The sequence below is a fragment of the Panthera leo genome, chromosome F3 (assembly GCF_018350215.1).
Source record: "Panthera leo isolate Ple1 chromosome F3, P.leo_Ple1_pat1.1, whole genome shotgun sequence".
NCBI classification, from domain to species: Eukaryota; Metazoa; Chordata; class Mammalia; order Carnivora; family Felidae; genus Panthera; species Panthera leo.
In genome coordinates this window covers 41385978-41395901 of record NC_056696.1, presented here as the reverse complement: position 1 = coordinate 41395901, position 9924 = coordinate 41385978, and the positions used below count along the sequence as shown (strand labels likewise).

At 54.4% G+C, this 9924-nt stretch overlaps 1 protein-coding gene across 2 annotated transcripts; it reads left to right on the top strand.

The window, feature by feature from the left end:
* The first annotated feature begins 226 nt into the window (after positions 1 to 226).
* Positions 227 to 9095, top strand: SYT2 (synaptotagmin 2). Of its 2 annotated transcripts, XM_042926038.1 has the most exons (9): positions 227 to 419; positions 1375 to 1557; positions 2597 to 2601; positions 2886 to 3005; positions 3475 to 3642; positions 4013 to 4180; positions 5511 to 5628; positions 6562 to 6695; positions 8810 to 9095. In XM_042926038.1, exons 1-9 carry the CDS (start codon positions 242 to 244, stop codon positions 9014 to 9016), a joined length of 1281 nt encoding a protein of 426 aa, XP_042781972.1. In that variant the 5' UTR covers positions 227 to 241; the 3' UTR covers positions 9017 to 9095. The 2 variants fall into 2 exon arrangements, with proteins under 2 accessions (XP_042781972.1, XP_042781971.1); XM_042926037.1 differs by lacking the exon at positions 2597 to 2601 and having other exon boundaries at positions 1375 to 1541.
* The last annotated feature ends 829 nt before the right edge of the window (positions 9096 to 9924 follow it).

Genomic DNA, 9924 nt, shown 5'->3' with positions numbered 1-9924 from the left:
CATATAAGTACTAACTTAATGATGACTGTTATTGTTGTTTTACCACAGTTGTTAATATTATGTTATTATATTATGTTAATATTATGAGAAATATCTTTGAATTATAATGGGATTCTTAATAGTCTTTAGCTTTTGAAGAGGGTTCCCCAGTCCTTTGGGCAGAGCTTTCTGCACTTGGACCTCTGGGTTGTTCATCTGCTCCCATCATCCCCTCTCATCTGCAGTGATCCCCTCTGCCACCATGAGGAACATCTTCAAGAGGAACCAGGAGCCCATTGTGGCTCCTGCCACCACCACCGCCACAATGTCAACTGGGCTCTTAGACAACTCTACCGAGAGTGGGGGCGCTGGGGAGAGTAAGGAGGACATGTTTGCCAAGCTGAAGGAGAAATTCTTCAATGAAATCCAGAAGATCCCCTGTGAGTGTCCCAGGTGGCTGAGAGGGCCGGGCAAGGCCAGGGTCAGTGCAAGGCCTTATGGGCAGGGCAGAGCTGAGGAAGGGTGGGGAACACCCCTGAGATGTGATTGGCTGAATGTTTGGATTCCAAGATGGATTATTTGGGGAGCCCCTTCAGGAATGGGGGGTGCCTGGCACTAATAAGGGGAACAAGGAGGCTTATGTGCCCCCGTCTCCTAAGGGGGAAGAAAGTTCTTACAACTTAGAAAACTGTCAAAATATGAAACCAAAAGAAGATGAAAAATTAGGAAACAGAAGCCATTGTTGAAGTTTCCCAGTCACACTTTGAAACTACCTTAGTTTGGAAGACAGAAAATACGCCCCCCACCCCTGCTTTCTGAATTCTTGGCAGTGGCTGTTCAGGAGTCACCAGACATTAAGGGGAGCAGCCCTATCGGGGGAGATGGTTCTTCAGGACCATGGAGAGCAGCCAGGGCCCATCCCCAAATATTTGAGCTCTGCAAAGCCAAGCTGCCTAGGTCCTTAAGGAGCTGGCCTTCTGGCTTAGGTCAGCCCTCTCAAGCCTGGGCATAAGGAATGGGTCAAAGGAGCTCTTCCTACACCTGGGTCAGATAAGGACCATCCCATTCTTTCCAATAGAAGCCAGTTTTCCGTAGATCAAATGAGTCAAAACCCAATAGAGGCAAATTGACGTTCTTCCTTGTTATACACCTGACCGCTATCTCTCAGTTAGTAGGCTGTATTCATAAGGACGGTAGGCTCAGGAGAGAGCAAGTATTAACGAAAAGGCATGCAAAGTATAGGCAAGTTGCATGTAAATCACTCATGGGTGTGTGGTTAAAAAATGTGGAGTGTGGACATTGGGGTTCATCTCTCCCCCCATTTTTGCTGATGCTTTGGGGTCAGGGACTATAAGGCAGAGCACTGCTGACTTCTGGGGTCCTCTCTGTGGGCAGTACCACCCTGGGCACTGATCGCCATTGCTGTGGTCGCTGGCCTCCTGCTCCTCACCTGCTGCTTCTGTATCTGTAAGAAGTGCTGCTGTAAGAAGAAGAAGAACAAGAAGGAGAAGGGCAAGGGCATGAAGAATGCCATGAATATGAAGGACATGAAAGGGGGCCAGGTAGGAGAAGACAGTGGTGGGGGGAACTGAGAGGGGCCCAGGCCAGGCATTCCAGGTGCTGAAAGGTGAAGCAAAGGCTTCTGGGCTGTTCTACAGCCAAACCGGCTTCCCTCCTTAGAATGCCACATGACCCTCCCTATTGGCTGCATCTCTGGTAAAATGTTGTCTACCCATCCCACAGTGGAAAGGGGGGACTTTTTCATGTGTGATCATGGATGCATCCTTGAAAAGACAGAGGAAGAGCATAATATATTGACTCCCCCGCCAAAGAGGCTATTGGGACAAAATGTTGGAAAGAGAGCCCCTCCAACCTGCCAGAAAGTCACCATGGGAGTGACCCTGTGTTTTCCTGCCAGAGACTAGAGGACAGAATCTCACTGGAGGCACCTGCTTGGTTGGGGTGGGTGGGGAATCGGATGGGGTAAAAGAATGGTCCTGAGGCACCAAGACCAGGGCCAAGGGGAATCCATCTCTTGTCATCTAATAATTTGGTTTCTTTACCCCTGTTTTGGGGGTGTTAATCGGCCTGGAAAAGTCCTTTGATAAACCCAAGTGCTTCCTTCTTAATGTTTAAGTTTACAAAGGCTTCTCTGTGCTTCTCTTTTGCCCACATCTGTTCTGAGAGTGACTAGGAGAAGTCTCTTGCTCAAGGAATCAATATGGAGGATGGCAGGAAGGGTCTGATCTCAAGAAGTCAGCCAGAGATTAAAATGGCCTTTGAGTGCTGTGTGTGCGTGTGTGTGTGTGTGTGTGTGTGTGTGCCTGAAGCCTGCAGTGCAAAGTCAGGGAAGGGGGACCTCCAAGAACGATCTGGGTGTAGCCCGACCTGGTCTCACCAGGTGGCTGTGACTTCAGGGGCTGGTCTGAGATGTAGGATGTTTTCTTACATCACTTTCTTCCTTCTCTTCTTACCTCTGGGGACTCACCCTGCTCCTGAATTCCTGGAATGCACTCCTGGTAAGTCTTGCCTAGAATGGGTGGGGCCTGAGCTGGGGGAACTTTTGGGGAGGGGCTAACAAGGGAAGCACCCCTCCCCCACCTCAAGAAGTCTAGAGCATTGGTGCAGCACCTGGTCTCATAGCACTGTGTCTTGAAGGGAGGGAGGCACACCAAAACCAGAACTGGGTCTTCCAGACACGGTCTGGGGTTCTGAGGGGCTGTCTGGGGACTTTGAGGGGCTGTGCAGAATCAAGCCCCCTGCACAGTGCCACATTCCTTCCTGTTGCCCCGCACCAGCTCTGAGTCAGGATCTGCACAGATGGGCTGGCTTCCTGATGCCCCTGCGCCAGGCCACGTGGCTCCATTCTCTCTTAACTCGCCCCTCCTTTCCTCCAGCCTTCACAGGATGACGACGATGCAGAGACAGGCCTGACTGAGGGAGAAGGTGAAGGAGAGGAGGAGAAAGAGCCAGAGAATCTGGGAAAACTGCAGTTTTCCCTGGACTATGATTTCCAGGCCAACCAGGTGTGAGGGTGGGGCTTGGCGGCAAAGTGGGGGATGGGACAAAAGGGCTGGGTGGGAGGGAGATAGAAACAGCTCCACACTTCCACAGCCCTCACCCCCACTTTGGCCCATAGGCATTCCTCCTTTCCATGGAGTGGGGTGGGCTGGAAACCGCAGGCAGGTACCCCTGAACATTGACTCTGCCTTGGCCACCAGCCTGCTCTAGAGAAGGTTCCCCGGCCCAGATTGGCATCCACCAACCTTGGGCAAATCAGTGGCCCTTTAAGCTACTGCTTCTCCTGATGTCATTGCAGATTCCTGGGGGTGGAGATGGAGACCAGTCTTGCTCTCTAGCACCAGCCTGTTCCCACCTCCCCAGCTGCCCGCCTCTGGTGGTGGTGGTGGGGGAGTTGGTGGGTGCTGGGTCTAGGGCCAGGGCTGGTGTTAGAGCAGTCCTGAGACTCAAGGCCCACCCTCACTCTCTCCACAGCTTACCGTCGGCGTTCTGCAGGCTGCTGAATTGCCCGCCCTGGACATGGGAGGCACCTCAGACCCTTATGTCAAAGTCTTCCTTCTTCCAGACAAGAAGAAGAAATATGAGACCAAAGTCCATCGGAAGACATTGAACCCTGCCTTCAATGAAACCTTCACCTTCAAGGTGATGTGGGCTGGAAGGGTAATGCCACGTCCCTCTCTGATCCCAATTCTGCTGGGAGTTCTACAGACCTTTCCTTGGTTCTTAGCTGTGGCTAAGGCCCTGGAATGAGCTCAGGCTGGAACAATGGCGGGCTGGACTGTGGGCTTATGTGTGAGGTCACTGCTCAGCCTCCTGTAGGACTGGGACATTCCCCTCCCTCCATCCACTCTGCTCCCCCAGAGCCTGAGGTCTTCTCTCTGTCTCTACAGACTCACCAGGAGTCCTGCAGGGTAGTAGGAACAGAGCTCTAACCAAAGGATCTGCCCACAGAAGCCTCTGGAGGTGCATGAGTTGGCTTTGACCCCTGTCTGATCTTGCTTGTGCCCTTCAGGTGCCATACCAGGAGCTAGGAGGCAAAACCCTGGTGATGGCCATCTACGACTTTGACCGCTTCTCCAAACATGACATCATTGGCGAGGTTAAGGTGCCTATGAACACCGTGGACCTTGGCCAGCCCATCGAGGAGTGGAGAGACCTGCAGGGCGGGGAGAAGGAAGAGGTGAGAGCAGAGACCATGTGGAAGATAAGTGTGGCTGCCCACCTGGGCCACCACCTATTGGCACGACGGAGATGGTAGGCTTTAGAGTTGGGTGAACTGGGTTAGGACCCTAGCTCCACAACCCCACCTGTGTGACCCTGGGCACGTCACTTAATCTCTTTAGATCTGGATTGTCTCCTGTAGTGTTTTTGCAGATGAGAATTAACTTATCTCTGTAATGCACCTGGCATCCAGTAGGTGTTCAAGTGAAGGAGAACACCATTATTATTTTTACTCCTAAGTTTCTGCTGTCACTTAGGGCCACCGGTTTATGACTTTGTGCCTCAGTTTACCCACAAGGAAAGCCCACATTTATTTTAAAAGATTCTCAGCATGGGGGCTTGTCCTCCCAACAACTGCTACGGCTTCAAGCACTTACCCAACACTTATTGGGCACCTACTGTGTGCCAAATATTCCATTTTAGCCACTGCTCCTTCCAAGCATCGGTCATGTGTCTTGGCCAAGCCCCTGCTGTGTGGCCAGCTCAGTACCAGGTGGTAACGGAGGGGGCGAGAAGGGACGCTGAAGACACCCTTTCTTACCTTGGGGCTCATGCTGTGTGAAAGCAGGGCTGGCACACTCGAGCCGGGATATTGGCCTGAGCGACCTGGTCTCTGAGAAGCTTGACTCTGGCGTGATGTGGGCAGAGCTCTTAGAAACCAGGAGTCCAGCAGGTTTCGTCCTGCCCCCAGTGCTAAATTGTTGTGGGACTTCGTGGGAGTCTCACTGGTCACAAAGAACCCTTGCCTTGTCTCCATGAAGGTGTTGCACTGACAGCACATAAGAGAAGGGACACACTGTGCTTTGAAGACCACAGGTCACACTGCGAGTGAAATGGTCGACAGGGGGCTATCGAAAGGGTTGGGAATAATCAGGGAGGAAGGCTTCCGAGATACTCACTTTCCCACTGTCCTTGGAAACGAACCCTTGGGTACCATGCCCACACCCCAGCCTCCTTTCCATCTCCCCTCGGCCTGGGGTGGGAGCCCGACCATGCCCCGCGTGTGTCCAGATCCACCCAGACATCACTCGCACATTCCTGCCCACAGCCTGTACTCTGCTCCCCTCACTCCTAAGGGTGTGGCTCCTGCAGCATCACTCTCAGGGGCTTTGTTGAACTGCAGCAGGAGGCCCTGCGACCTTCTCCAACATCACAGATGTGGGGACTGGGGACTGAGAGGGCTGGGGATACACCACCGCCTTGCTAGTCTTGACAAGATGGGGGTCCGCCGTGCTAGAGGCAGTGGGCTGACTAAGATGACCCTGGGTCCTGCTCTTCCCCCTGGACAGCCAGAGAAGTTGGGCGACATCTGCACCTCCCTGCGCTACGTGCCCACGGCTGGGAAGCTCACTGTCTGTATCCTGGAGGCCAAGAACCTGAAGAAGATGGACGTAGGTGGCCTTTCAGGTACATGCAGAACTTCTGGCTGCCATTGGGTGGCACCAGTGAGCCGGTCACTGGCCTGAGTTTTCTGTTCACATACCCGTTGTAAGAGCACTTTCCGGCCCTGGGATACAGAGAATATCTCCGAGCAGCTGTGGGTCTGAGCGCAGGACTGTGGAGCCGGAGATGTCTGACTTTCCCTCCTTTCTCCACGGGTCCCCTGCCCCCACTCTGAGCTGCTGGGCAGTATAAGCCATGGAGGGAAGGACCAGAGAAACTTGTGTAGGAAAGCTTGCCTCTGTCACGTGTCACAGTCCGGAACACTTCTCCGGAAGGCGCTCTGCTGGCCCTACCCTGGAAGGGGACTCGGGGGGTGGGGGAGCACACGGAGCGGGGCCAGCCCACAGCACAGGGTTCTGGTGGGACAGCGGAGCACGCATTTTCCCGAGAATCAGGCCTGTGCCTGGGCTTCAACTGGTGGGGCTGGCTGCCGGCTCTGTCACTGATCCGCTGTGTGACTGGGGGCACATCACGTCACTTCTGTGAGCCTCGGTTGCTCATCTGCGAGGTCAGGAGGATTGGATTGAATCGGGGATGGCAGATGTGTGTGGTGCCTTCAGCACTCCTCTGTCCCCTGCGTAGGACAGATATCACCAAGCGACCCCCTCGCTCTTTCTAGACAAGGCCTTACTTAGTCTCAGGAATGTCCCCAGTGTAATGCTCCAGGCGTTACACGAGGCCACAACCAATCAGCCCGAGGTGGTCCTTGAAGTGAAACCTTTTTGCCGCCCCTGAACTGGACGCTCACTCTGCTGCTTTTGGACTCAGCGGCCCACGCGTTAGGGCTTGCTGGGTGCCTGGCCTTGGTGGGGTGGGTGCTCTAGGCGGGCAAGTACGTTCGGTGGGAGGGTGGGGCACTAAGGGTGCCTTTCCGGGGCCGGGATTCTCCCTGCACAGACCCCTACGTGAAGATCCACCTGATGCAGAATGGGAAGAGGCTCAAGAAGAAGAAGACGACGGTGAAGAAGAAGACCCTGAACCCCTACTTCAACGAGTCCTTCAGCTTTGAGATCCCCTTCGAGCAGATTCAGGTGCTCGGGTTTTCGGGCCTGGGGGCACAGCAGTGGGGGCATGAGGGAACTCACCCAGACGCCTCGAGCCACCTCGCTCGCCCTGGTGGGAAGGGCTCTGACTCTCATGGTGCCGTCCTGGGTCCTCCTTCCCGGGGCCCCTGCCAGAAAGGGCTTCCCCCTTTTCTGAGACGAACAAGAACCACTCCAAGCCATGCTACCCATCATTCCTTGGGAACTGCGACGTACGCGGGCGTTCAGTGGGCCTGTGGGGTTGGAGCTGCCGGGGAGGTAGGGGTATAGCCTCGTCCTCTTCCCGCTCCTCCTGGTGCAGCCGCTTCCTGCCTTGGCCAGCCTTCTCCCACTTCTGCTGCCCCCTGGGTCTGCTCCCAGGTACCCCTCTGCCCCCTTCCTCTCTCCTCTTCCCCTCCATCCTTCCCTTCTCTACTGTCTCCTTCCTTCCTCCTACCAGCAAGCTCGGTAAGTGTTGGAGGTGAGGTCTGTTTTTCACCATGAGGGGGCATGAGTGAGATCTGAATGTGGCAGGACCAGACACCCACCGAGCCATCTGGAATCGCAGAGTGCTGGATCCTCTTGGAGTCTTGGTCCCTCCCTCTTTGGAGTGAGCTGCTCCCTCCTCCCTTCCTCTCCCTCCCTGCCCCCCCCCCCCCGCCCCCAGGACTGGGAGGCGAAGGTGTCAAGGGAATCTCAACGATAATGTTAGACCACGAGAAGTCCTTGTGGAAAACTTAAGACAGACATGAAGTGTACTGGCCAGGAGTTTCAAGTTCGACACGCCAAAAGCCAACATAATGATCTTCCCCAAACCCCTTCTCCTTCCCCCGCCCACACCCCAAACCTGCTTCGTCTGCATTCTCTTTTCAAGTGACAAACCTCGGCATCATCTTAGACCCCCTACCCTTTTGCCTTTCTCATTTACCCAACATGCTTTGCTGAGCATTCCCTAAGCGCCTCCCTAGGAACTGGCTAGGTGCTGGAGAAGCATGTGCAGAAAACATAGTCCTTGCTCTCGAGGGCGTCACACTCGCGAGGGGGAGCAGGGACAGGCCACTGAAACAGGTGAGGCTTCCTGGACAAGCTTGGTCCTAAAGGTTGAGCTTGAGTAGCCTGAGTGGGCTGTGGAGCAGGATGAATAAAGGTCCCGAGTGTCACCTCGGCCAGTCCAACTGACCACCAAGTCCTTTTGATTCTCTCCCCTCAGTGCCTCTCCAGCCTGGCCCCTGCTTCCATTCCCACCGCCCCCCCTTGGTTCAGGCATTCACTACCCAGCCCCCACAGCTCCCCCCTCGGCCCCCGGCCGGCCTCCCCACCTGTCAGTCCCCGTCCTCCTCCAGTGAATCTCCCGCCTCGATGTGAGGGGTCTCTTCCTGAAATATCCATGCCGCTCCTCCCAGGAGTCTTTGGGAGCTCCCTGTTGCTTGCCTGAAGAACAAAAGGCACACTCCTTAGCTGACCCCACCCTGCACAGCCCACCCTGCTGACCCTATTTCCTGCCTGGTTGTTCTCACACTCAACCTCAGTGACTCTGAACTTCTTCTGTTTCCAAGATACCAAGTGCACACTTCTATTTCTATGCCTCCGCCCAGGCTCCTCTTGCTTCTTGGGGTTCTCTTCTCTCTCTGCCTAGAGAAGTCCTCAGCCTTCACCTCCCAGTTTCTATGTCACCTCCTTGGCGAAGCCTTTCTCGATTGACCCAAGGAGGACTGTCGCCTCGTCTGAGTTCCCGTAGTACCTTGTGCTTACCTCTCTAGCAGAACCTGCATCACTTTGTGTTGTAAATTTCTGAGTATGGGTCTGCTGCTTTCGTTAAGGTGAAGTACCCCTCTTCCCTTGTCTTCACCGCCCTCCACTTCCAGGCACTCAACAGTGGCTGGGGCACAGCACATGCTGGGTAAGTGCCTACTGGTAGGGAGAAAGGCTGTTTCCAGAACGTGCAGCCTTCGCCCCCCTTTAAGTTCAGTCTTGGAAGTAAGTTCAGAGGTAGAAGCAAGCCGCCCTGGGAGGCCTCTCCTTGCGGGGCATTTGGAGTAGAGGATAGAGGAGGAGAAGTTTGGCCACGGGATCGTGCGTTTCCACCTGCCGACTCCCTCCCTCCCTCCTCTGTTTCCCCGCAGAAAGTCCAGGTGGTGGTCACTGTGCTGGACTACGACAAGCTGGGCAAGAACGAAGCCATTGGCAAGATCTTCGTGGGCAGCAACGCCACGGGCACAGAGCTGCGGCACTGGTCTGACATGCTGGCCAACCCCCGGAGGCCCATCGCCCAGTGGCACTCCCTCAAGCCCGAGGAAGAGGTGGACGCGCTTCTGGGCAAGAACAAGTAGGCAGCAGCGGCCGGGATCCCGCGCCGTTACGGACACTGACAAGATCCAGAGCTATCAATACCTCAGTTATGCAACCTTAGAGGTTTTCTTTCTCATTTGTTTGTGGTCGTGTCCTTGTTTTTCCTTCCTTTATCTCTTTTGAAAGACCGACTTCCCTCTGGTGGCTGTGTGAGGAGAGTCCCCTAACAGGTGAAAGAGAAGCCTGGCTCTTTTCATCGTCCCAGGAGCTGTCCTTGCTGCATGCCCTGTCACGTGTCCCTCTCACTCTTTCAAAGCTTCACTTAAACCTCACCCTGAGTGAGGCCCTCTTTCAGCAGAAAGTCACAGCACTTCCTGTGTTTTGAGTGTTCTGGACCAACAAAACGGCAGCACATCCTGTTTCCTGACAGGGAAGGCAACACAGTGGCCTATGATGTGTGTGTGTGTGTGTGTGTGTGTGTGTGTGCATGTGCGTGTTGGAGCATCTCTCTGCATTCCTGGGATGAACCACGGACAGCGAAGTTGTGTGGGAAGAGAAGGCTCTTCGGGGACCCTGAAGTGAAGAGACGTCCACTGTCTAAGTGGGAGATCTTCCGTCAGCTCGTGGAGAGGGCTCAGAATCCCGGTCGGGTGCCAGAAGCTCCCATACTCTTTGTGGGTGGCTATTTGGGAGGCAAGATGTGGAGACTGGACTTGTCCAGAACTAGGACCAAAAACCTGATGCCGTCATAGACTTCCTCTCGTCAGGCCTTGTTTCCCCACAAGTGTGGTTTCTGGGACATTCGTGGACATGAACTATTCACTAGATTGGTTAGACTCTAACAGGGACCATCAGTCCTGGGACCTCACTGTTGTTGACAGTTAACGTCAAACTATGAAGAAAGAAGACCCATTACCTAGAAAGACCAAATGAAACTCCTGGATCTTCT